A 27,919-nucleotide genomic window follows, 5' to 3' on the forward strand; every position below is an offset into this window, starting at 1 on the left:
ATCTGGCTGGAGCAGAGGTCTTGAACATTTACACACCCTAGCAATTAAATAGGTGACCTGAAAAATGAAAACAGCTTAACTCAGCCAAGTTCTGTTTAAAAAGGTTTGTGGCTAGACAACTCCTACAGCACAGATCTGTAGAAGCAGAGTTTTATTTCTCAATTACATTTGCACACCCACACTATTACCTGGACTATTTAGAACACAACAAGAACACATGTGCATGACTGTCAGTTTTAGGCCACATTTACCATGTCTGAACTGGAGCATGGAGAGGGCTAACCAAGGTTATAAAGATTCTTGATGGAGCTATATTTAAGCAGGCCTTAAACCCTTTTCAGGTTGGGCATAAGCATTATATATCAGCACTTTGCCATCACTGGTAAAACTAGTGCCTACCAAAAGATGACACCCACAGCACTAGTTCAGGTTTTATTTTGATATTTATCTCAAATATAAAAAGTCAAAATTCTTACATCGATCTTTAAAGAAAATCCATGCAAGCAGTTCAAAATGTTTACAACTTAAATTAGGGGGTTTTTCTTCAAATTTCTCTTCTGAGGACCAAGTTGATAAACAGACCAACTAGATTTTTCCTTTTGATTTTCTCCAGTGACTTGTCAATAGGCCAACTTTGGGCAAAGTTAGTGTGCAATAAATCACCAAACTATGCTTTTCATTTTAACAGGCTCTGTGCAATACACTTGATACTTCTGCAGTGTTAAAACATCCATTTTCAAGTAGGTATTTATTGTAACAAAACTTCCACTTCAGGTGGAGCTGAAGCTATTTCCATTGGCAATACCTATCACATCTATTTTATCTTAGGTCATGATTATCCCAAACCATGGCTGCTACAGGAAAACCATTGGTGCAAATCAGATTCCTTTTTCTGTTCACATAGCCAGGCAAGCCTCAGAGCTGCCAGCAGCTCACTTTTTTTTTTTTGGAGGGGGGATTAAAAATGTAAATTCAGTCCTATTTGCACAAATAATGCACCACAGTAAGCCATAAAACCACCACTAGTTTACTTCATAAACCAAACTGGAAGCCTTTGTAAGAATGTGAGGAAACTGCTAGCAGCAACATGCTTCTATATTTAATCTTGACAGCAGGAACTGATGCAAAATTTTATCTGTCTTATCCCAAGTTTTACACCATCCATTTCTGTAGAATTTAACTTTAGTGTTCACTGACTCTTAAAAGACTCAAACATACAAAAGGAATTTGCTAGAACAGTTTCCTGTAGCATACCTAAAACTGCCTGCACAGTATTGTCCGTTTACCTTTAGGGTCACATACTGCAAAATTCTGTGAATAGAAAAGCATAGGAAATCAAATTGAACAATATGGGGCTTCATTTTGAAAGCTGCATAGAGACTGAAGAGATCTGTACAATGAATGGCATTTAAGAATTCAAGTGGCACTATTAACAGTCCAAATGTGTGCAACCAAAATATTAAAATATTTATAGGCAATCAACAGTTTGTTAGCAACAGCAATTCTGTACATTTTTACACCATTATCAAATACAGAGAGCTACAAAGAAAGATCATGCATTACCACTAATCTTATACAAGTATGGATTTTCTTTTAATTCCAGGAGTCTGAAATGGTTTTGAGATAGAAGCAGTTATGAACTAGAAGCCAAGTAACTACTTTGGACTTTTGTATGTAGTTTCATGGATTTTGTACAATCAAAAGCAACTTCTCAAAAGGCTAATAGTTATGAGCTCAGTTTAATGTGTTAATGACTACTGCACAAAAATGAGTGTCAATGTACATGACTGAAACATTAAATGGTTCACTGTTTCAAATAGGCAGACTAGATCAACTTAATGACATTTCTATTACCATTAAACCATTCTCTGTCATAGTACATTAGACCTTCTTTTCAAAGCACCTGACTTCAGCTCTCTAGATGTTTTAGTTAGTAAGTCTCTCCAATTTTGTAAGCCCTTCAGTCAGGACAAAAGCTAGGCAATGTTGGTGGTATTTAGATCAGAAGAATTAAAATGGGTTTAAAATCTCATGAATTGTTGAGATTTTGGCCCTCAAATACCTGAAGTCTCATGAGATCAACTGTTCATGATGATTCCACCATTTTGTGGTGCATCTGAACTATAAATAAAGACCTGCCTGCTCTTCCCGTTTTAGAAGTGACCTGGAACTAGAACCATAGGGCTAGTGCTAATCTAGCGATTTAAAGAACACCCCACCTCAAAGTTCAGGCGGCTTCTGTTTTGTGGCTCATGTTCAGGGCCATCTCTAATCAGTAGTACTTATGGCCTCTTCAAAGAGCAGTTTACATGAGGTGAAACCTCTAAAACATTACTATCCATGGTTTAAATGCATTTATATATGGCACAAAGATCTCATTTTTCAAAAAGGATCACTTGTGGCACCAATATTTTCCTAAAAAAGTGTAACAGCACGCAAAAGTTTAATTTATAGCAGCATTGTACACAATTTGTGCTAAAAAAGTAGAAGTTGTGTATTGAGTAACAAAATGTTTAAATTACATTTACTTTTCATTTTACACTCACTATTTACCAGTTGGACTATTTACAAAGGGTTCAAATGCTATGTAAAAGAATGAGTTTACCCAAAACAGCCTTCACAAGACACGTTTACCACAACCTCAGTTTTGGCTTGCTGCCCAGAAAGAGGCGGTGATGGAATTAATATTTAGATCCTACAAATTCCAAAAGTTAAGTATCTGCATGAGCTAGATGGCATTCTTTGCAGAAAACTGTCTTAATGGCACAGTGGCAAGAACATGTTTGGGACCCATGTTCAGTTTCCATCCTTTTTTGGTTGACAGGTACAGGGGGGAAAATGGTAATTATGACAGGATGCTGTCCCAAGTTTATTCCAGCTAAGTTGTAGCATTAGCTCTACTTTTACTTCAGAGAGCAAAAACAGTTATTTTGAATCATCAAAAATATTTCTGAATATTACAACTTTAATTGGGATATCCAGCACAGTCATTAATAAGGTAACAAAAATTTTGGTACATCTGAAATGTTAACACCAGCCCTTTCTGCTCCTAGTCCAAAGTGCCATTTCCTCTTGATCACTAGTTTGCTAACAGACTTAGACCTAGCCATGTTGTTCCCTTATAGGTATAATTTTCTTCCAAACCCTGTACTTTATTCTTATATGCCACAGAAGCTACAAGAGACACAAAACTGGAAGAAACTGATGCTATTTCTTTACTAATTGAACAATCGTAGAAAACTATGGGATTGCATCATCAGCAAAATGAATGCTAGGATATCAGAGGAAGGCAACACTTAATCATTGGAGGAGGGGAAGGGAGATCAGCAGCATGTTTTCAGTTTTCATGTACCTCTTTCTACAATTATGAATTTCTTGCGTATTTGGCCAAGTACTACAAAAAAAGTCTTAGAACAGCTTTCGGAATTGTAGCAACAGAGCATCAACGGTTGAGCCTCTTTTCCGAATCTTTGCTCAAACTGACTACATTTTGTATGTTAAGTTTCCATAGGTCCAGGTAACGGGGGAAAACATTGCTTGATGACTGAATCCTTTTCTGTGATTGGCTGGATGTATTTAGTGCTTTATTGTAGTCATGCTTATGTAATCTAAGCTGAATAGCATGCTCAGTTTCCCAGATAGTGGTAGTATTTTAGAGGTCATCTAGCACTTTAATTGTACACTTTGAGTGGAAGTTTAAGAGAAATGTCACTGCCATTTGTTCAAGAATTTTCCTACTAAACTTTTTTTTTAATTTTTTTTTTTTAAGACTACCTGACTAAAAACATTTAAACCAAAATCTGGAATAAGTTCCACTTAACCCAGATGTTCATTATTTTAGCAGATGTGTAAATTTATATATTGATAGTTTTTAAAAAATGGCCAGTTAAGGCATCTTAAAAAGATCCATATATGGCTTTAGTTTGCTGAAATACTATTTTACATTGCTAAAAGGGAAAAAGTCGATGTCAATGTTATGATGTATTCACACATTTTGCTGAGGACTGACAGTCAAAGGTGTCTGCATGTGAACACAGACATTCCCCCACCCCCCACCTTGTGATGGCGCATGAGTAAAAAGGTAATCCAAATTTTTATCTCACAGTAGAGGGCAACCCAGAAGTCTGTGCAGAAGTGACATATAAGGAGTTGTTATCAGGAAGACTGGGGACCACAGAATTCCCATTGGTTGGGGAGCAGCCCAGTTTCAGTTTTTCCAGGTATTCCGCATGAACAGGCTTATGACACTGGAGAACCTTGATAGCATCTTCTACTTTAAACCATTCTCTTTTCCTTCCTGAAGGAGTAATTTACAATCAAAGAAAAATATGTTACAAACAAGTTTCAATAGCAGTTCAGCTACAACAGCCAGTTCCAAAAACTCCAGGTCCAAAGACTTAAAAGTGCAAAGCAAAAACACGAACTGAATTAAGATCATGCATCCTCCCCACAAGTGTAAGTGGGGGTAGCATGTAACACAGGAGTAACAGCTGAGCAGAGGAAAGGTGGTCTTTGTGCCTCCCCCTCTTTAGGGTATAGAGTTCTAAAAGGTTTGTTTTCCCTTGTTTCCCTGGAAATCCAGGGTGTCTGTGCTCTGCTAGACTGACAACTGGAGAATGGGAAAGTGACATCAAGAGAAAGTTGGACAACAAAGATTTAGTCAAATTTATCTTGTTCATTGAAACTAAATAGATGCTAACAAAACGTTTTAGACACAGGGTCTCTTTTGTAGAGGACCTATACCTACTCTATCCAGTAGATCAGTTTATGCAGAATCCATGCTCTTTAAAACAAAGACATCTAGTCCTAATGGCTGGGAACAGGAACAGATTCATGTTTGGCTTCTTTATGGCATAGGGCATGTATACACAAACTCCTCCTGAATAACTGTGTGTGAACACTTATGAAAGCAGTGCCTTTTTCCAAAGTAGCATAATCCACTTTAAGTGTTCATGCCTGAAGTTATTCTGGAATAGCTATTTCACTTTAAACATACCAGAGGGAACATTATTCATTATTATTATTATTATTATGCATTATTAATCTACCTTCTTCAAGATGATAGAGGGGTAGTAAGTTTAACATCGGACATTTGTCAGACGATCGATTAGTAGCAGAACTCCAGGCATTGGCAATTGATAAGGAAAAACAGGCAACTCCTGGAGGAATACCTCCAGCCAATGAGAACAGAGCAACCTGGAAGTTTGCCGAAGCAACCCCTTTAAGTTGCTAAAATGCTCTTAAACCTCATGTCTCAGCTGATCAGACTAATTGAAGCCATCTAAAGCACAGCTGTTAAGAAGTGTGTCCTTTAACGAATATTTTAAAAATATCTGAATTAGTTAAGTATAAGTTATTCCATTTTGTTTTTCAAATATATTGACAAAAGTTGTCAGTATTTCTTTACCATTTGTATTTGAAGATATGTTTGTATACCAGACTCGAACCACAAGCCCAATCCTCTTCCACTAAAACTGCAAAAATGTTGCTACTGTATCCTGAAATCAATGTGTTCCTTCCTGGTTCATGAAGGGTATCCCAAAATGAAAAACTCTAGTATTCATTTTAACCTATACAATCTTATTTGATACCACAAAACACATGATTGTGACACCTTTAATGATCCAGAAAGTACCATAATGCACTAAAGCGGAGGTTCCCAAACTTTTGTGTACCCTATTCCAGATCTACTAGCTGCCTACATACCCCTATCCCACTGTCTTAAGCCATCTGTCCATATTTCACTGTTACGTACAGATATAGTTATAGTGTGATGTATAGTACTGAAAAAACCCTTTAAATTCTGAGCTCAGTACACTGGACAGTTGTTGGGCAACTGAACCCGCACTGTATAGTGATTGGAGGTGAGGTCTCTGTATGTCAGCATCTGTGTTTTCATTGGTATATCTTGAAGTAAATTAAACTACCATATTTTATATAACAAATGTTCAGCGTTTTAAAGCTTCATTTGAGTAGCCTACTATGAAAATGCAATAAATAAAATCCACCATTGCACAATTTCTCCCACATACCCCCCAGAGATGACTTCCATATCCCTGGGGGTACAGTTATCACAGTTTGGGGACCCTTGCACTAAGGTGTTTTTTTTTTTTAAAGGAGTTATTTCTGCACTGAAAACATGAAAAATCTGTTAATTCCATTTTCATTTTCTGTACAACTTGCATTACATATATTGCGCTGCTATTGTAATTTTTAAAACATTCTTTTAAAGGGACACAGTCATGACTGACATACCACTTGATGGGGGAAAAAAACAAAAACACAAACTATAATTTACAGTATTCTGTTAAAGTATTAAAATTCCAGTTCCTGAAATGGGAAAGCCATCAACCAACCAAGGATACTGTTTTGGTGCAGATTCCTTTGTGATCCATCAGATAACTGACCAACATACTGCTCAATGAGTGCAACATGTTAATATTTAGGTAAAGCCATATGGAAGGCAGACTAAATAGTTAGGGATCTCTGTAACTGATTAACTTTAGCAAAAGGGTAGAGTCATGTGATACATTTCAAAAAAATGCTGTTTACTAGACTGACTACATCAGTGGTTCTCAATCTGCGGCCCACGGGCCGCCTACTGTCCAATCAGCACAGAGCTGCAGCCCATATGATGGCCTCAGGGCCATACAGGTAGTATACATTGTGTGAATTCAGCCCACATAATACAGGGAACTGCATATGCAGCCCACAATGGTAAATGGGTTGAGAACCACTGGACTAGATACTCTATGCCTCTAAACTTAGCAGGCTTTAGCCAGTAAACATAACTTGTGTCTAAGGTTGAAATTTTCTCACGGTTTTTTTTAGTAAAAGACACAGACAGGTTGTAGGCAAACAAAAATTCACAGAAGCCTGCGACCTGTCCGTGACTTTTACTAAAAATAATTGGGGGGAGAGGTGTGAGAGACCAGAGCCCAAGCAGGGGGAAGAGAGCCCAGGCCCCACTGTGGGAGAGGGAGCCACTGGCTCCTCGTACCCCACTGCTGGCTGAGAGCTCTGGCCCTGCCGCCCTGAGCCTGAAGTGGAAAATGTCACAGAGGTCTCAAAGTTACGGAACCTGTGACTTCCATGATCTAATCTTATCCTTACTTATGACTAATACTGGCATTGCTCAAGAGCTAGGGAAGTGATGAAGTTTGACTAAAAGCTAGTCAAAGTTTTTCATTAAAGTTTGATAATGGCCTTTTCATTGTTTTCTTATGGAAATCAATACATCTTTCTTTCTGTTTTCTGGAAAGAAATTGAAAATTTTTCAACAAAAAGCAAAAATCCGCTACAAATAGTTTTCCATAAAACACACCCATTTTCTGAACACTTGCAATTAAGACTAGACTAATTATGACTAGACAACTAGGAGTTCCAATTAGGTCTAAAAAAGTTGCTGTTTTCCCCATCTTATTGCTTTACAAGGCCTACTTCCTAGATTGTGTTACTTCTACATTATATTTGAAGGTTAAGTTTTGTACAGCTGAGGAAAAACCATTTACAATCATTTCAGTTTTGCCACAGATTAGGGTTCTCTCCAGATTTAGAAAAGAATCCATTGTTGTAGGTTCTAGAAAATAAAATACAATACACTTAAATTTAGCACATAGCAAGGATAAAAACAAAACTTGCCTATATTAACTGAATCCTCCCAGTCTTCCAATATTTCAGTCACCGTAAGAACATAAACGTAAGTTCTATGCTTCCGGTCTTGGTTCTGCTTGAATGTTAGAAATACACATTTCAATTCACAGTAATTTAGAAGTTATTTTTAAAAAGACATACACTTTTTAAAATTCATGTTCTTAAATTTACCTTAGATTAAAGTGTGCAATGTATCTGCTAGACAACAAAACCAACTCTTATTTACTATATTTGATATGGTTATAAAATCCTTCATAAGTCTTACTATTGCAGTAAGAAACACAAGAGTATTTAAACTTCCATTTTCCCATCAAACAGGAAAGCCACCCCTAGTATTGAATAGAATCAAAATTGAAAGCATAGTGGATGCTATGGTGTGAAAACTGGATGATATTCATTTAGTTAGCTCTCAAACATCTACACCTAGGAGAGAGTCCACGAAGGACCATCATGATCATCTAGTCTGACCACACGCATAATGGAGACTATAGAATTTCACTCAGCATAGGTGAAATTGACAAGGGTAAGTATCCTAGATTCATGAGCAAGACTGAGTACTCTAATAATTAATACTGTATCTAGATCTGCCAATAGCAGGGTATGACTTAATGCTCCCTCTAATTTTTTCCACCCGTGTGGAATAATTTTTATGTACACCAAGATAATGTGCAGATGTGTGCTACCAGTAGAAACAAAAAACCTAGATTATTTTTTTTTTAAGTTATCATAGGGATAATTACTCCAGCCAGCACAGGTTAAGCATTTTAGAACTCACTAAAATTAAATTTAAGTGTAAGAAATAAAAGCTATGAAAATGCATAGACCAGTCAAAACACTAAAATAACACACTTTGAAAGAATAAAATTACAGAGAATATATGTGCATTGCAGGAAGTACCAAGCAGTAACAACAACAATACCACAAGTATGTACTGGGAGGTGAGTGTGACACAGACTGGGTGTGCTGGCTGCTGGGGAAGTTTGAGACACTGTGTGCTGTCTCCTTAAGGCACTCACTGGAGGCTCTCCTGCTCCTATCCTGAGCCATGTCCCCCCTCCCCTGCTCTGCAGAGATGGGGTATGGGGTGGGGACAGGGGGAATACCCTGCCATCAGCACCCCCTTTCCCCACTCCACCCCTCCCTGCACAGCCAGCAGGAGGGTTCCAGGAGCAGCTGCAAGAGCAATGTGGCTGCAAAGCAGCTGGGGGAGGAGCACCTGAACACACAGCTACCGGATGTGCACAGCTCTGCTTATCAAGTGCGCAGCACTTGAATCACTCCTGGGCGGCCGCCCAACTGCACAGCTTAGAGGGAACACAGGTGACTTACTATATAACAATGCTGCATTCACCCTGGAGGTCTGACTGGTTAGCAGACCCCCCACTAACCTATTAGAAGGGTGACTAGGGAAGAAGGAAAGAGGCTCTAACACCTTACAATTATGGGTAACTCATGGACGATATCAAAGTAAGTACTGTTAACGGCTGCTCTTTGGGGAGCTCCAAAGCCAGTTTTGACAAGGGAGAACAGAGAAACAGATTGAGCATCAGAGACAGGAGGGTTTGTCGGGGAATTTTTAAGTTGGCGACTGGAACAAAACTGAACCATCTAACTTGGTATGTAGTGACATATGAGACTTCTAACTTATCTACACTGGATGTTACTGTGTGGCAAGCAGAGGTGTGCATCTACAGTGTATTAGATTGCCATGCAGTACTGTCTCGTGTAGACATGCCTTAACTGTGCACATGTAGGCTGTTTTAAATAGTTTAATGTTTTGTTCTAATTACTAAATAACATTCTAAGAAGGTTGTTGGTCAACATCACAGTCAAATTCCTAAAACCCTGTTAGAGCTGCAGGCTAATAAGCAAGTAGTGTACCCAGATCCCAGTCTAAGGGTAGAAGAATTGAGAAATTCCACACAGGGACAGATAAGGACAAGAGACCAAACACCTAAAGTGGGTAAACTCAGACTAAAAAGGGGGAAAAAAGGTGTAGTTAGCCATGTAACCGCAACAGTGGTAGAGGAAACTTCTGCAATTCAGTCAACTTAGTCCTCACAGTGTAGGCATCTTTATTGCTTTACCACTGGAGTCCAGCATGCCTGCCCAAAAACAACCTAACAAACCATTCAAATATGTAGCTTAACTCCTAGCTTTAAACTCTTCTCCTAAAAGAGGTTGTACTTGGTGGCTAGTTCCTTACCTTCTAGCTTTGCTTTAGAGATGAGGCATCACAAACTGCCTTTGATTTAAAAAGTTAACTATATTAGCTGGTAAGGAGCTCCATCCAATGTGCCCTAAAACTGAAGTCAGTTACCTAGGGGGAGTGAAGCTGTTTAAGGTGTGGCCAGGCCTCCAGCTGAAGAGCCAAATAAGGGATGAGTAACTAGACAGACATGGTACAGCTGTGTTACCTAGATCTGCATGCTAAATTGGTACCGCTGCGATCGATGCAGAAGCACTGATTTAGCAGGTTTCGTGAAGATGTGATAAGTTCATGGCAGAGTGCTCTCCTGTTGACTTAAGTGCTCCACCTCCTTGAGCATCTCCTGCCGACATAGCGCAGTGCAGACACCGCACTAGGTCGACGTAAGCTACATTGCTTGGGGGGGTGATTTTTTCATATCCCTGAGCAACATAACTTACATCAACTTAAGCGGCAGTGGAGCCAGGCCTAGGAGTCCTATAGTGTTAGATGCAGCCTAAAAGAAATGCAAGGGCTACACTATGAAACAATCTGAGCAATAAAGTGGAAGCAACCAAAGAATAGAGGTACCAAAAAAAAAAAAATCTTGGGTGTTCTCCATTGAGGGGGGATCCACAGGAATAGGCTGCCTGCAATTAGGCTAATCCAAATCTGACCACCTTTAGGGCATGCCACAAATCCTATCAGAGTAAGATTTTGTACCGAAATGATAGTTTGTGTATATAACCTATACAAGTTTAGGAAGAAAACTGCACAGAAGCTTTCAAAAAGTCTACCTATTAGGGACCTCATGCATATCTAGTTTACCTCTGAAATATTTGGATACTATGGCAACACTCGCACGAACAGTGGCTGAACTTTGAGAAAATATTCACCAATGAGGCTGATCTCCAACATTATTGGTTTCTGGAAACCTACAGCTAAAGTAGATATGGCAGATGCAGTAATCTCACTGCCTCACTCTACGTGACTTGGGCATCAATCCATCAGTTCCACAGTATCCTCCTCAAGGGGTAAGAGTATTATACTGTTAAAGATGTTAGAGAAACAAGGTGGGTGAGGTAATAGTTTTTACTGGACCAACTTCTGTTGGTGTCATTTGACATGGAATGTGGAAGAGGTATTTTAAGTATGGGAGACAGATTTTTGCTATTTCTAAAGATGGAGGTGTATCCCTGGGCCATTTATGTTTTAGCTGATTCAAAGTTTGTTGTTCAGCCTGTGAGTAGGATAAAATGCCTTTTTTTTTTTTTAAGTCTGTTCACTGGCAGATTGCTGCTGTAGATAAACTCCACCTAATATTTGATTCAGAACTTTTGTAATCTGAGTGTCTCTCCTTGATGTATTTCATACCACCAAATAGAAAAATAGTATGTCTCTACTAGGACTGCCATTTACGATCCAAAGAAGGAAGAAAATTTCAAGCCATCTGGGTTTTCAAAGTGGAAAGAAAAAATTAGGAATGCGAGTACTCAGACATCATTTAGCCACTGAAGCCATATTTTATCTCAGATGGTATATGAAGCCGTATCTTTTAACTCATGTCTTAAAACTAAATATCTGACAATCAAGTGAATTTGTTTTAATTTTATTTCTAGTTTTTAATCTGTTGATGATTCATAACAGTTCAACATAAAGTCTGACAGTCACATGACTGGAAATTTTGAAACAGGGTATCATCAGCCTATGGGACTGACTGCTGCACAATATGGAAAACAGATAAGAGCCGGATTAAAATAAAAGCACTTATAGTTTAACTGGGCTAAGAGTTACTCTGAACATCAGTACTATACATCCAAGCTTACTATCAGCTCTCTCAAGGAATTTCTGCTCTGCATGGTATAGCATATCGAAGTATGCAGGTATATTATCTTTGTCTTCCTCTGAGGCAGCTACAGGTTTCTAAACGCTAGTTAGGACTCCAGTTCAGACACTTGTGCAACAGTTGACATAACCATCTAAAATAGAGCTACATTCACTGCACTTCCTGGTGTGTTATGTCATCAGCTAAGCTACTATCTGAGAATCAGACCCTGAGAGACACAGTTTGGGGAGATAAATAAGGTGGAAATTGAGAACTATTTTCAGGGTCTATGTAAAATAAGATTTGTAATTTTTAATCTATTCTTTAACAATCTGTAATCCTAAACATTAATTTTCTTTAAAGCAGCAATGCTATACTGAGACTATCTTTTTACTTACTCCAATTTAGTTTAAGATCACACCACTTATTTTTCATACTGGCAATGAGTTCAAGTGCATGTGTTAGATTTCAGCCATGAAATAATGGTAAAATTATCACTTTAGAACCTTTTGTAGTAGATGTAACTCACCTCTACCTTTCCTTATAACTTAATTTCCTGTGCCAGACAGCATCTGTTAGCTTATATGTAACACCTTCTCCTAATAAAACGGTTTTCATACAGTGGCCAGTCAATGCAATGTGTTCAACATGCCTTTTTCAGTAAACACCTTTATTTTGTATAGCATTCCTTTTCCAGGACAGCCTGGCATCATTTAATAGATCCCACCACACACTTAAGTGGTGCTTCAGGTGCATATTGTATTATGTATTAAATTGGACCATAAACTATTTTAGTTATTTTGGCATTGTTAATATAAGCTATTTATTTACAGTACCTGGAAAGGCTTTTATATGGGAGATATAATTAACACATCTACCTCAAGGTTTGCTTTGATTGTGGAGCAGGGGAAGACTCCACTTGTCTCTGAAACTATTGATGTGGTAATCTTTTCAAGGAATAAAGAACATAATGTCTGGCCTGCTACTGTTTCAATCAACATTTAAAATAACTATAGAAAAAATTAGAGGTTTTATTCCCCAATTCTTTGTGAGCATTTGACATTACTTTGTATCAGTTCCCCCATTTGTGTGGGTCTGTCACAAAGCATCAGGGGAAACATTTAAAAAAAATATATAGTGATTGTCAAACCACAGAAACTGGAAGATGCAGTTGTACCACCAGAAGCTAAAAAGTAACTCAAGCGGACTAGATTGGGTCTCTGTCACCCACACTTGAAGGGAAAAGGAATTTGTTCTCTTTTTGCCTGATTTTTAGAATTGATTTATGAAATCTCCAAGATACTAAGAATGTTTAATCTTATCTTGCCTGAAGCCAAAAAGTAAAACCAAGGAAATGGACTGAAAGCTCTCAGAGACCTTAAAAGGCCTAGGTATTGAATCTGAGTTTTCTCCACTTTTTTTTTTTGGGTCTTTCATATGAAGCACCAGAGATGGCCACAGCTGGAGAAGGGACACTGGATGGTACTGACCAGTGGTCTAAGGTGGTATCAGCCATTCTCTCGGGTCTTGCTCAACAACTAACTGATGCCCATATTCGTATCAGGAAGGAATGCCCCCCCGCCCAGCAGTGACTAGTTTTTCTGGTTTACCCCCCCCACAAACAAACAAACCAACCAACCAACCCACCCACCCACAACCACCTTCCCTGCAGCATGGGACTAGTCACTTGCTAGAATCACCTGGATGTCTCATTCTCCGATTTCAGAGGCTTCAGGCACTGGTTCACCTCAGTCTCTCCTGTTCTATGTGGCATACAACAGAGAAGTCTTACAACGGCAGTAATACTTTGGTTTAATTCCAGTGGGCTTTAGTGTGCAGGTGCTTGGTAGTGTTCAGTGACCCGTGATATACTGGTGGTCAGACCAGATAATCTGGTGGTCTTTTCTGGGCTTAAGATTTTTGGCTATTTTAGAAAGTTGGGTGTTGAACAAAATGTTTAGTCTGAATTAAAAAGCCTCTCCCCGCTCAGTCTGGTTTCACTTTTTTGGTTTCCAAGTGTCAAACTTATTAGTTCTTCAGATATCCATACATTTCTTCCCAGAAAATAGGGAAAACACTAGAAAGTCTTCAAGATGTTGGAAATTCTGCTTTCCAGGCCCTACACATTAGAGAAGCAAAACAGCACAAGCCCATTTCCCCTCCTCCTTTTCCAACCATGTTTAAATCTACTTTGGAAGATTAAAACAACATTTATTTTCTTAGAGAACTTCTAATCTGGTACTACTGCATAGATGTCGGTTTCACCAGCCTATCTACTTGCACAGTCAACACATCTGTAGTTAGGTATGTGGGGGTTTTTTGTTTTGTTTTTAAATAGCTCACCTCAAATATCCCCAGCAGTCTGCCTAGTTTTCCCTTTACTCCAGCCTACGAAGAAAAAAAAAAAAGAAACTGTTACCATATCAATTTTTTTAGTTCAAAGCTGAAGTCTGACTTGTGCTTTTGTAATGGAGTTGTTACAAGCCATATAGAAGTGGATTACAGAGTTTTATTAGAAGATACTGTAGAATATTAGTTCACAGAGAGATTTTACCTAGACACCATTATATTACTTCAAAATGACCCCAAACTTTCTGGCATCTGGCACATATGCTTGTGGTGCAACAAATTTGCGTATTCAATAATTTGTGGGCCTAATAGGAATAGGAAGGTACAGATCTGATTTTATTGACGTAAGGTGGTGTGCAAGAGTATATTAGCACCAAAGTGCAGAGAACAAAGAATAGCTTAACTCACATATGCATCTGGACCTAAATGTTATTTTATTTGCCATGTTCCTTGTAAGCTTACACATTAATAAGAAACCAAATGGACACAGCAAGCTAAGGTGAGTAGAATGAAATAAATGAAAGTATTAGAGGCATAATTTACTGAGGTTGAGTAATAAATTAAAACTAAAGAACTAACAGAAACCCCTTTAACGGGTCATTCGTCATTCCATAAGTAGAAGTCCAGCCAGTGATGTCTGAGAACACTGACCTAGCTACCACCTCGTGAGGGGTTGGATTTACTAGTGATAGAAAAACCCTGTCATTGTAGTGAGTGTCTATGCTACAGCAGCGCAGCTGCAGCACCACATCTGTCCTGCTGTAGCGGCTTGTCGTGTAGTCATACCCTCAACGAAAACAGCAGCGAGCCACCTGTTGAGCATACTTACTAAATAATTCTTTGTATACCACTGAACAATACAGCGGAGATTCAGAATATTTACCACCTTATGTAATTCATTGGAGGTCCCTGTGTCTATTGTAACTTCAGATGGAATTTCTCTGGTTGTTCTGCTGAGGTGCAGCGGCCCAGACATTTGTTCTTATTTGACCAGTCTACTCTCCTAGTGTATAAGTAAAACTTGGCAATTTAGTAAATTGCCTGAAACACAGACTTGTATTTTTAACCATACCCTTTTTAGCATGTGTCAATTCTAAACTTTATTGTACAAGATCAGAAGTATTCATTTTTTATTCTCTCCAGAAGTTCTTGTCTTGCCGCTCCTAGAATCCAAAGCCTGAAAGAACCAGCTATTCTGTAGTAAAAATGACAGCTTACTGGAAGTAAAGTTAATGGAGAGTGTGGCTAGAGTTAAGGCAAATAAAGGAAACCTGTTGATTCTCTTCTCTAACTGTACCAAGACAAAAATGATAGGCAGTGGGTGTCATTTGAGAAAGTCAGAAAAAAGAAAACAAGAATGGTTCAGTGAACTGAGAAAATTGTGTCATTCCAGAAGCTACCCTACTGACAACTTTTTTAGTATATAGTTAGGTTATGTTTCATCTGACCCAGAAAAGCTCTAAGTAAATTGATTTGTTCTGCTTGCTTGTTTTTCAACTTTGTCCCGATTCTAAAGCACCCTAGTCTGACAGACCATGTTAAATTGGGTTCCAGAAGTCTGGCAGAGTTAGCTTAGCGCACTTCACTACAAATACACCAGTATGGCTCCTCCCTACCTCAAAAGCCACAGGGACTTTTCTACAAAACCAGTTAAAATCGGTAGGAAGTATTCAATTGCTTAGAGCAGTGGTTCTCAACCTATTTATGATTGTGGGGTGCATGTTACCTGGGCCACAGGTTGAAAACCACAGACTCCTCCCCTCTACCCCTCCCCATGAACCTCCCACCCAGAGATCCCTCCACAAAGCGGGGCCAGGAGGGAAACCCTGGGCAGGGGGCCCCAACGGCAGCCCCAACACTGAACCAGATTATGTGGGGCTCGGTGGTAGCCCCACTATGAGGGGCTGGCCAGTGACCCTGACCCGCCCTGCCTGGCTGGGCAGCCTGGACCCTGCGGCACTGGACAGCTGGTAACCTGGACCTGCGCGGCCACGGCCTTTAGCAAACAAGTGGGCTGCAGCTGTGTGCTAATTAGGCTGCAGGTTGAGAACTGCTGGCTTAGAGTAGTAAGTTTTAAAATAACATATTAGTTTAATCATTTAGCAGTATTAGTCAAATCTTCCAGCAACTCAGGGTTGAGCCTGCAAATGACTTAGTCTATATTATAGGAGAGCTGCATTTTATATTGGAAAGTCTGGAAAAAGGCTTTAGAGGTGATCCAGGGAATTACAGATCAGTAAGTCTTATACCTGTTCCTGGCAAATAGGATTTTTCCTATTTTTAATTAGTCCAACACCTAGGAGATCATGATGCACCCGATCTAATCAGTATGGTTTCTACAAAGGAAAATCATGTCTCACCAATCTTAGAATTTTGATCATGTCAGTAAAGTAATGGATATGGGGAACTGGTTAACAAAATGTAGACTTCCAAAAAGGTTCTGATTTTTAGTAGCCTTTTGTGCAAGTCCTGAGGCATTGGTAAAAGATTTCGCTAGAAAACAAGACAGTAGAATTAAATGATCAGTTTTCACCAATAAAGGGTTAACAACAAGCAGGGTGCCTCCAGGTTCCATACTAGGTCCAGTGTTCAATATATTTATATGGACTGGAAATTCAAGCAAGTTGTGTGGTAGCAAAGTTTGCAGATGACTCAGTTTAGATTAGTCAGGACCAGGAAGGATAGAGGAATTTCAGAGAGATCTAAGCAAACTGGGCAAATGGGCAACAGGATGACCATTTAAATTCACTGTTGATAAATGCAAGATAATGCACACTGGAGGGGGAAAAACTGAAGTGCTCATACTCTTTAGAAGGTTCTAAATTAACACAGGAAAGGAACCTAAGTGTCACTGTAGACAGCTCAATGAAGACCTCGGTTCTAGGTGCAGTGTAAAAAAAAAGGTGTTAGGATTCATAAGGAATAGGATTGAGTGTAAGAATTTATAATGCCTTATATATACACACATGGCGCAACTCCTGCAGTATTGGTCACCTCATCTCAAAAATATTGCAGAAATAGAGGGATTCCAAGAAGCAGTATGAAGTGAAGGGGGAAAACTAGGATTATTTACCTTAGGAAATGAGTAAGAAGGGATTTGACAAAAGTATATAAAACAAATTATTCAGAGAAAGTAGATAGCTCCTGTTTTTCCTGTCTCAAACTGGAGCAACATCAGCTGGCAGGTCATCCCTTCCTGACTCCAATGCCATCTTTGGCATCTGCTTCTTGGAGCAAGTCTATTTAAAGCTCTAAGGCCAGCAGGTCCTAACTGAGGACTGACACTAAGCAGCAATCTAGAATATTCTTTCCCAGAAGTGGGGTGGTGGGTGGACGAGAGAGAAGAAGAAGAGAAAAGAGACACACACAGTGTGTCAGACTACCAGGACTTGAAGATAAAAGGTTTTGGCTCCACCATAAGACAGGAAAGGAGACTTAGTACTCAGTTTTTGAGCCTGAGAAGAAGAAAGTTACTCACCTTGCATAATAATGATGGTTCTTTGAGATTGTGTCCCTATGGTTGCTCCACTTTAGGTGTGTCTGAATCCCTGCACTTCTGATTGGAGATCTTTGGTAGCAGTGTCTGTTTGGCCCACACATATGCTCTCCCTCCCTTGTGTTGAGGCTAGGTAGCGCTGCATGGGTAAACCACCCTTAGTTCCCTCTCTGCTGCAAAGTCTCCATTGAGAACTCTGAAGTAGAGGGGAGGAGAGTAGGTTTTGGAGCACCCATAGGGACAAATCTCAAAGAGCCTTTGTTGCTGTACAAGATGAATAACTTCCTCTTCTTGGAGTAGAGTCCCTATGGGTGCTCCACTGTAGGTGACTCCCAAGCAGTATCTCTGATGGGAGGTTGCAGCTTCAGAGTCGAGTCTTTTATGGATGACACCACTGTGGAGTCGAAGATAGCACTGGAAGCAGAGTCTCCAGCAATCGCATAGTGTTCTGCAGATATATGAGCAGATGCCCAAGTTGCTGCCTTGCAAATTTATGAGAGGAATATTCCTGAGGAAGGTGATGTATGTGGAAACTGATCTCATGGAATGTGTCTGGATTCCAGATGGAGAAAACCTATCGCAAGCATGACAGCAATGGTTAATGCAGTTCAAGACTGATTTGGAGAATTTCTGAGCTGACATCGCAGAGCCTTTTGACCTTTCTGCAATGGAGAGGAAGAGCTTTGGTGATTTCCTAAAGGCCCTCGCCCTGTCAAAATAAAAGGCCACAGTCCTCCTAATGTTGAGTGTATCTAGTATAGCCTCCCTGTTGTCATGGTGAGGCTTTGGGTAAAAGGTGGGGAGGTGAATGAGTTGGTTTATGTGAAAAGATGAGGACATCTTGGGGATGAACTTTGAATATGGCCAAAGAGTGACCTAGTCTTTAAAGAATACCATGAAGGAGGGGTGGGGTGTGCCATTAGTGCCGCAATCTCCCCTATTCTCCTTGCTGAGGTGATAGCCCTTAGGAATGCCATCTCCATGGACAGGTAGGTAATCAAGCAGGTGGCCACAGGTTCAAAGGGCAGTCTAGTTAGGCTTTTTAAAACTAGATTTAGATCTCATGTTGGAACGGGGTGTCTGGTTTGGAAAAATCTTGAGGAATCTATTTGTAGCTGGGTGAGTGAAAACAGTCTCCCCCTATCTGTTGATGGAAAGCCATTATGACTGCAAGATTTACTTTGAGCAAACAGATAGCTCTGTCCTCTTGAGATCTAGTATGCAGTCCAACATCACGGGGAGGACGGAAGATGTCAGTGATTTGTTCGGAATCACACCAACCTGAAACCTTGCCCACTTTTGCAGATAAGTGAGGTGGGTAGCTAATTTTCTACTGTTTAGTAGCATTTCCGGTACCTCCTCAGAGCAGTAGCTCTGTGTTGGAATCATGAAGGAGTCAAGACTTGAGCCAGAGTATCTGCAGGTTGGATGGAGAGTTTGTCCTGTGAGAGGAGTTAAGGAGTGGGTTGAAGGATTGATGGACACATCACAAGCTGTGACAGGTACCATATCTGTCTCAGCCAGGTAGAAGCAATTAGTGTAATGTTTGCTTTTTCTCTTTTTATTTTTATCAGGACCTTCTGCAGCAGAGGGAATGGGGAAAGGAGTATAGGAGGCCCTTGTCCCATGGGAGACAGTCTCCTAACAAAATGTTTTCGCAGTCCAGCTATGGAGCAATAGAGTGGGCATTTCCTGTTCAGATAAGCAGTGAATAAGCATTGTTGGGGTCCTCCATTGATAGAATATGCTGTGGAGTACTGTTGTGTTCATTTCCCACTTGTGGTCATGTGAGAACTTGCAACAGACTGTCTGCTGTTGTATTCTGTACTCCCAGTAGGTAAGCCACTGACATCAAAACATTGTGGCAAATGCACCAATTCCATAGCTTTAGCATTTCTGTGCACAATGGGGATGACTTGGCATCCCCTTGGTGGTTTGAGTACATGCACGCTGTTGTCTGTCATGGTTTTTTGTGTGCGTGTCCCTGATCAGTGGGAGAAAGTGAGCACACACATTTGACCACTGAATTCGAGTAGGATAATATGGAGAGTCGCCTCCACAGGAGACCACTTGCCCTGAGTCTTGAGATTGTTCAGATGTGCTCCCCAGCCTCTTAGGAATGTGTCCTTAGTCAGAAGCAGAGTGTGTGTGTGTGTGTGTGTGTGTGTGTGTGTGTGTTGGGGGAAGGGGGGGGGGGGAGAAAGAGTGCATGAATAAGACTCCTGTACAGACATTTGTTGGGTCTTTCCACCACTCCAGGGAGCGTGACCCTGGAGGGTGTCGACAGAGGTGTGTCTGGTCTGTAGGACAGATTGAGTCATGTCTGTAGGCACCTCATGTGTAGTCTGGCATGAGATATTACAAACATGCCTGCCACCACATGCCCAAGAAGCTGAAGGCAATGTCTGACATTTGTGGGCTGGCCTGAACTGTCTCAGAGTGACCAGGCTGTGAAATCTGTGTTGGGGAGAGATTGGCCTCTATAAACGCCAAGCATTGAACTGAAGTTAAGGTTGATTTTTGGTCACTGATTTGTAGACCCAACTTTGTGAATACATCCTTAGTTCCCTGTAGGGCATCTTCAAAGGAGAGGGTTCTGAGGAGACAGCTGCCTAAGTATGGGTAAATCACCATTCCCAGGTGTGTAGATGAGCTGCTACTATGGAGAGGACCTTCGAAGATACTCTGGAAGCTGATGAAAGGCCAAAAGAAAGTACTCTGTACTGGTAATGGTCCTGACCTAGGGTAAACCTCAGGAATAGTCTTTTGAATGGTTAAATGGGTATGTGGAAATAGGAATCCTGGGAGGTAGACAGCAAGAACCAAAATCTCCTTGTTTTAGAAATTAAAAAAAAAAATCTTTTGCAGCTAGCGTGACCATCATGAATTTTTGTGCCTTCACATATTTGTTCAGTGCTATGAGGTCTAGTATTGGTCTTCAATCTCTTTTCTTGGGAAATCAGGATACATTGGGAATAAAAGCAGTTGCCTCGGAGGTGTACTGGAATGGGTTCTATGGCTCCCAGGCATAGCAAGTAACCTATTTCTCATCTTAACAGTCACTCTGGAGAGCGGTCCCTGAAGAGGGATGGGGAGAGGAGGTGAAATGGACAGAGAATCCATTGGAGATAGTCTCCAAGACCCATCAGTCAGTTTTCCCACTGTGGAGGAACAGAGCAAGGCAGCATCCAAAGGGATGCAAATAGTTTGAGAGCTGCAGCTGTTTTAGGGAGTGGTCTCTCAGGGCCTTGATCAGAGCACCAAAATTGGTATTTTGAGGTGAAAGGCTGAGATATTGAGGATTGAGAGACTGACTGTTTTCACCTCTCACTGTAGACTTCTTTTGTTGTGGCTCACAGTAGTGCTGCAGCAGGTACTGGGGCAGCCATAATTTGTCAGAAGACTGAGGACTAAATTTTCTTTTCTGTCCCAGTGTGTAGACCCTCAAGTATTTCAGTGTGGCCCTGGAGTCTTTGCAGATAAGAGTGACGCATCACTCCATCTCAAACAATTTGGAGCCTCAAATGTTGTCTATACCTTCTTTGGCAGCTCTGAAAGGTGTGATGCATAGCGGGCCGCTGTATCTGCAGCATCTAGTGCAGTCTGGAGTGCTGTTCTCTCCACTAACTGCCCTTCATGAATGATGGCCTAAAACTGTTCTCATTGTGCTCCTGGCAGGTGGTCAATAAAAGCATTAAGTTTGGCATAATTCATGTGGTCACATTTTGCCACCAAGGCCTGGTAATTTGTGATTCTGAAGCACAAGGTTATTGAGAAGTATGCCTGCCTTTCAAAGTAGTAAAGTCTTTTCCAGTCCCTATATTATGGGGGGTATTTTGTGTGATGTTGGTGGCCATGGGAATTCACTGCATGCAAAATGATGAAATTACATGAAGCGTGTGAAAAAAATAATTCTGTATCCATGGGCATGTATGTAGTTTTTAGTTGGCCCATTTTCACGTTGGTGTGACTGAGGCTGGTGTTTGCCATCTTACCTCAGCTGGACCCAAAAGCACCAAGTTAACTGGGAGGATAATCCTCGAGGATGGTGCAGTATGTCCAACAACTTATGGCAGGTGTCCTTCACCTCCGGGAGAGGGATCTGCAGTGTCTGTCACCCTCTTTGTGAAATCCTGAAAGAGTCTGAAATAATTTGCCATGGACAGTTGAGGGGGCATCACCATGTCTGGGGATTAGGATGAGATTTGTTTGCGGTGTGGCCTCCTCTGCTAGTCTGGTCTCCTGTTCTCAAAAGTTTCATCAAGGTTCTGAGGCTCTGTATTCAGAGCCTCAGAAAAGACAGTGTCTCAGACTCAGTTGTTGACAATAGATACATAGGAAGTATGGTGCCTGTAGACTGCCCACGGATCCCAATATGGCCCCTGGGGTGGTGGAACCCTTGGCTGGTTATACCACAGGAGTGGAGGCTCAGAGCGAGGGTATATCTGGGAAGTCCCCAACTGGTAGACAGCGGAACCATGGTGAGAATACAGAGAAAGTAACCAGGAGGACATCCTATCTGAGGATCTGCTGGATATTCATGGAGCCGATCAGGAGAGTGGAAGTGAATGCCTTGGTGCTGGTATTCCGGGATTTGAGATGCACTTGGTACTGGTACCAAGTAGAGGGGACTACTGGGATCTCATACCACCAGGTCCCTGGAAAAATGAAACTCCTGCAGTGCCGTGGTGATCAGTTTGTCAGGGTTGTTTGTCTGTACTGAGGCAACTTGCAACCTTACTCAACATGGACAGTCTGACAAGGGTTGTTTAAAAGTTTTCGTACAGAGGATTTCCGTGCTGATGGCAATCTTCGTAGGGACAGTATGGTCTGTGCTTTTGCCTCTGACAGGTGGTGCCGCTGTTTTGAAAACTGCTACTACACAATAGCAACTTAATGTTTCCTAAGTTTTACTCCCTATGTTATTAAGTATACCCGATTTCTTAAATTGACAGTTGTCCTAGTCTAAGATTTTCTGCTTAAATATTGTAGTGTGTAAGTATATAAAAGTCTCCTAAAATGGGAACAAACATATCACTAAACATAGGGCAGTTTAGAGTTTCCTGCTTTTTGCCCATTTAAGCCACTTCTATTTGTGAAAATTTGAATTCTTTACAAAGAATTAGATTAAATTATACAGAAAGGCAATCCACATGCTTTCAGTTTTGAGATACTATTAGGTAAGATGCCCCTGACATGCTGTCAAGCAGGCTAGCTTTCATCTTACTAGTCGTGACATTGGGTTTCAGGGACTAAGAGCTGTTGCCTGAATACGGTGTACACAGGATGTATTGTTGCAACATCTACATAAATTACTTGTCCTGTTTTCATATTTCAAAATCTCAGAAATAATTACTGAATCACATTTAAGAACTTAATTTGCTTTTAGATTTAAGTTGTGAACAAGAAAGTCTCCCAACGCCCAGGCAATCAGCATTCTGGTTTGTCTGGCTTCTTTTACTAGAGGTTTTCTACAAAATGGCCCTTATGAAAGAAAATCCCTTCAAAAAGTGATTCAGTTTCAATTAGAGGCGGCATTATAAAAATCTTAATTTGAAATTATGTCCAAGAATTAAATATATTGTAGACATAAATTTCAAACTTTTGAACTGAGTTGATATCAGGAATTTGAAGTTTATCTTAGTTTAGTGATTCCCAAGTGGTTGTCTTCAGAGATGGCTAGTTTCAAAGGAGCAGATGTTTCCAGCTGCTTTTATAAATGGCCAGAACTTTACAAAGAACTACCTGGAGCCCTGTTAAAATTGTTAAAAAAAGTTCCCTCTGCAGATGCTGCTGCAAACATAGTAGTGGGGACTAGAATATCCAACCACTAGCAGAAGATCAAGGTGGCTGGGCAGCACTTTTAGGGTGAAGGAAGCCCTATGCTGATCTTAAAAGGGTCAGCTGTGTCACCAGATTTGCTCATTACGGAATGCTTATCCATTAGTAGCATAAAGCCTTGTAAATGTGTTCCGCAAGTTATATTGTTCGTCCCAATGCCACTGACTTTTTTTTTTTAATATCAGAACCCTGTCCCTTAAAACTATTGTGGCACCCATGACAGTCAAGTTCTCACAAAAATAAGTCACTTATGTTTCTTAAAGAGCTTGTTTTGATCAAAATGCCAGTTTAAAGACAGGAGTGAAATGATTCAATTTTATATCCGACACTCTTCTGTGGTAGAAATAGAAGTTTTCCCCTCCTCCCCATCTCTTAACAAGGGGAGAGATTTTAAACTCATTAAAAGTTCTTACTCAAGACAATCTTAATAGTTTTAGAATAGTTTAGTGTTTACTCCTGGAATGTTTAGTAAACAAAGGAAGTCTTTGGGAGAATGTGCCTAGATTTGAAGTTTAAGGGTATTTACAAAACTCACTTACCCAAAGGTTAGAAAAGAATGGTTGTTTACCTTACAGTTACCATGGTTCTGAGTTGTCCACACAGACTCATGCACCATGTGCACACAAGATTGGATTCTTTTGAATAGCAATGTCTTGGAGCAGTGCTTGGGCCCTGGATACCCTCATGACCCCCAGTGCTGAGGGTATAAGGGGTGGGGAAGCCTCAACACCCCAGTTCTTTTGCCAATGAAGAATCCCAAGTTAGCAGGGAAAGAGGATGGGTCATGGAATTTATATGGTCAACACATCTTAAAGAATAAGAGTTACTGTAAGGTAAATAACTTGTTCTTTTGAGTGATTGTCCTCACAGTATCCTGTTCCTGGAGGTGGGTAAGAGTCCTACCTATAGATTGGAGGACCACCCTTCTGAAGCTTGCATCTGATCCAGAGGCCTGCACCAAGGTATGGACATAGGGTGGTAGAAGCTTGGAGTGGAGTGAACTCCAAGTTGATGCCCTATAAATTTCAGTCAAGTGGACATTGTTCAAGGTGGCAGCAGCAGTCACCTGGGCTTGAGTCGAATCAGACTTAATGTGTCCAAGGGAATTTCTTAGACAGCAGGCACTTGTGCAGTCCAAAACCCATTTCGACAGCATCTGCATGGCTAGGAGTTTGTCCTCATCTTCTGCGAATGAGACAAAGAGCTTTGGCAAGATCCTAGGTTGGCAAAAGGACAATGCTCTAACTACATCAGCACAAGCAGCTTTCAGTGAAGAACATTGTTTGGGAAGAGAAACTGGCAGAAGAACAGGATGAATATGAAAGTCTGATACATTCATAGGCAGGAATTTCAGATACTACCTCACAGCAACCTTTACTTGTTTAAGAAGGAGCCTTCCACATAAGAGCCCGGATTTCCTATTCTTCTGGCCAACGGCGCATTAGGAAGGTAGTCTTCATGGAGAGGTAGCCATGGGCTCAAAGGGAGGACCCATTAAGCCAGCTAGTGTGACAGAGATCCTACCGAACAGGGGAATCCAACTGGTTGGAAGACATGGGTCAGTCCTTTAAGAAACCTCATTATAGCTTTTGTTTTAAAGAAACATTATACAGAATAATCATCAGATCCTTCTATTTGACAAGGTGTTACCATATGGGAAATGACTGCCTAGGAAGGAGTGCTGTGGAAAGGGATCTGGGGGTCACAGTGGATCACAAGCTAAATAGGAGTTACGAGTGTAATACTTTTGCAAAAAAAGCAAACATTCTGGGATGTATTAGCAGGAGTATTGTAAGCAAGACATGGGAAGTAATTCTTCCCCTCTACTCTGATTAGGCCTCAACTGGAGTATTGTGTGCAGTTCTGGGCGCCACATTTTAGGAAAGATGTGGACAAGTTGGAGAAAGTCCAGAGAAGAGCAACAAAAATGATTAAAGGTCTAGAAAACATGACTTATGAAGGAAGATTGAAAAAAATTGGGTTTGTTTAGTCTAGAGCAGAGAAGACAGAGGGGACAGGATAAGTTTTCAAGTACATAAAAGGTTGTTACAAGGAGGAGGGAGAAAAATTGTTCTTCTTAACCTCTGAGGATAGGACAAGAAGCAATGGGCTTAAATTGCAGCAAGGGAGGTTTAGGTTGGGCATTAGGAAAAACTTCCTAATTGTCAGGGTGGTTTAGCACTGGAATAAATTGCTTAGGGAGGTTGTGGAATCTCCATCATCGGGAATTTTTAAGAGCAGGTTGGACAAATACCTGTCAGGGATGGTCTAGATAATACCTAGTCCTGCCTTGAGTGCAGGGGACTGGACTAGACCTCTCAAGCATAACATGTCAATTTAATAAAATCACTTAAATGTGTATAGGTAGAGATTTCACTTAATAGACCAGGCATGTCTACGAAATATTAATATTCGAAGAAATTAGATAGGTATACTTTTCTTGCAGGTGAGTGTACTTAAGGGTATTCATAAAAGATACCCAAATATCAGAGTACTTATCTGTTTATTTTGGAAGCCTACTTTATGACATATGGTTTGACATTTCAAGGGGCCCAACAGAGCCAATGTTGATAGGAGCACTGTGGGAGTGGGGACGTGTAGACCAGCTTGATGGTGCTCTTCTGAACTCTGAAAAATGATAGGATTCCTTCCTCCATTGTGTAGCCACGTCCCACTGTGCTATCCTCAGTGGAGATGGGTCATATTTCAATGAGGATTGTCTGCTGTGCTCCCTGAGAGGCAAAGGAAGCAAAATCCTCCTCCATAAGCGAGGCATAGAATCATAGAATATCAGGGTTGGAAGGGACCCCTGAAGGTCATCTAGTCCAACCCCCTGCTCGAAGCAGGACCAATTTCCAGTTAAATCATCCCAGCCAGGGCTTTGTCAAGCCTGACCTTAAAAACTTCCAAGGAAGGAGATTCCACCACCTCCCTAGGCAACGCATTCCAGTGTTTCACCACCCTCTTAGTGAAAAAGTTTTTCCTAATATCCAATCTAAACCTCCCCCACTGCAACTTGAGACCATTACTCCTCGTTCTGTCATCTGCTACCATTGAGAACAGTCTAGAGCCATCCTCTTTGGAACCCCCTTTCAGGTAGTTGAAAGCAGCTATCAAATCCCCCCTCATTCTTCTCTTCCGCAGGCTAAACAATCCCAGCTCCCTCAGCCTCTCCTCATAAGTCATGTGTTCTAGACCCCTAATCATTTTTGTTGCCCTTCGCTGGACTCTCTCCAATTTATCCACATCCTTCTTGTAGTGTGGGGCCCAAAACTGGACACAGTACTCCAGATGAGGCCTCACCAATGTCGAATAGAGGGGGACGATCACGTCCCTCGATCTGCTCGCTATGCCCCTACTTATACATCCCAAAATGCCATTGGCCTTCTTGGCAACAAGGGCACACTGCTGACTCATATCCAGCTTCTCGTCCACTGTCACCCCTAGGTCCTTTTCCGCAGAACTGCTGCCTAGCCATTCGGTCCCTAGTCTGTAGCGGTGCATTGGATTCTTCCGTCCTAAGTGCAGGACCCTGCACTTATCCTTATTGAACCTCATCAGATTTCTTTTGGCCCAATCCTCCAATTTGTCTAGGTCCTTCTGTATCCTATCCCTCCCCTCCAGCGTATCTACCACTCCTCCCATCATGCCATTCAGGTGTCTTGTTCTCAGTCAGATCTATGGCTGGTTCTGATCAGTCATGAGGGACCTGTCTATCTACTGATTGCCTCTACGTCTGTCCAGGATTGGAGACTCTGGTACTGTTCCTACAGCTAAGTCTGCTGCTGTGTAGAACTGTCAGTGCAGATAAGACTGTTGGTACCAAACAGACTGCCAGCTCTTGAGTGGTCAATGCCAAAGTTTTCCACAGCACTGCATTCATCAGCACAGCACCACCCAGAGCTAGTGTAGGGTCAGCCACCTGAATGGTACCAGTAGCAGTGTGGTGCTTGTTGTGGAAAGCTACCATCTTTTGTACAAATTTTGCCTTGGAGCTTAGGCAAGACTCAGCCTTGAAGCCCTGACACATGGGAGCTTTAGGAGGGGCTGCGTCTTCTGGCTGAGAAGCGAAAACTAGGTCCTTCCCTGATCCTTGGAGGGGTGCTCTTTACCTCCCGTCTCCTGGGGAAAATCAGAGCATAGGAGCAAGGTTTCTGAATGTGCCTCAAATTTGGGGTGACATCATGACTCACTGGACAAATGAGAGAGATAGGAAGGTGGCCTCTTCAGTTGCTTACTGGAATCAGATGCTTGCGTGAATGTTTAAGTTTCCATCTGACTTTTCTTGCCCTCAGGGTGTGCTCTGAAGTTCTGCACACTGAACAGTGCTCAGCACATGTCCCCCTCCCAAGCATGAGGCACCTCAAGTGTGTCATTGTTATGCACCTCGCAATACAGCAGTGCCTATTTTAAATCCTGTAGACTTGCTTTTGCCCATTTATACCTATGTGCAGGGAGTCGAGCCCTTGCACAGAAGGTGGAGGTGGTAAGAAAACCCATCTATACCTTGAACCTCACTAACTACAATAAAAACTTTACAAATGAGTCTAAACTAACTTATTCTAAT

The 27,919-nt window shown here is 41.1% G+C and overlaps 1 protein-coding gene across 2 annotated transcripts in view; it reads right to left on the reverse strand.

Moving 5' to 3' along the window:
- Positions 1-424: 424 nt before the first annotated feature.
- The window catches only part of NUDT4 (nudix hydrolase 4), a 54,308-nt gene continuing 26,813 nt past the window's right edge, over positions 425-27,919 (reverse strand). The window contains exons 3-5 of one of the 2 annotated variants that reach the window (XM_077832383.1): positions 14,010-14,054; positions 7,642-7,726; positions 425-4,297 (exon numbers count right to left, since the gene is read on the reverse strand). In XM_077832383.1, the coding sequence (XP_077688509.1) occupies positions 4,095-4,297; positions 7,642-7,726; positions 14,010-14,054 (333 nt within the window). In that variant the 3' untranslated portion in view covers positions 425-4,094. Of the gene's footprint in view, positions 4,298-7,641; positions 7,730-14,009; positions 14,055-27,919 lie in introns of both variants that reach the window. The other variant, XM_077832375.1, reaches the window with a different exon arrangement.

Source organism: Eretmochelys imbricata, chromosome 1 (assembly GCF_965152235.1).
Source record: "Eretmochelys imbricata isolate rEreImb1 chromosome 1, rEreImb1.hap1, whole genome shotgun sequence".
NCBI lineage: Eukaryota > Metazoa > Chordata > Testudines > Cheloniidae > Eretmochelys > Eretmochelys imbricata.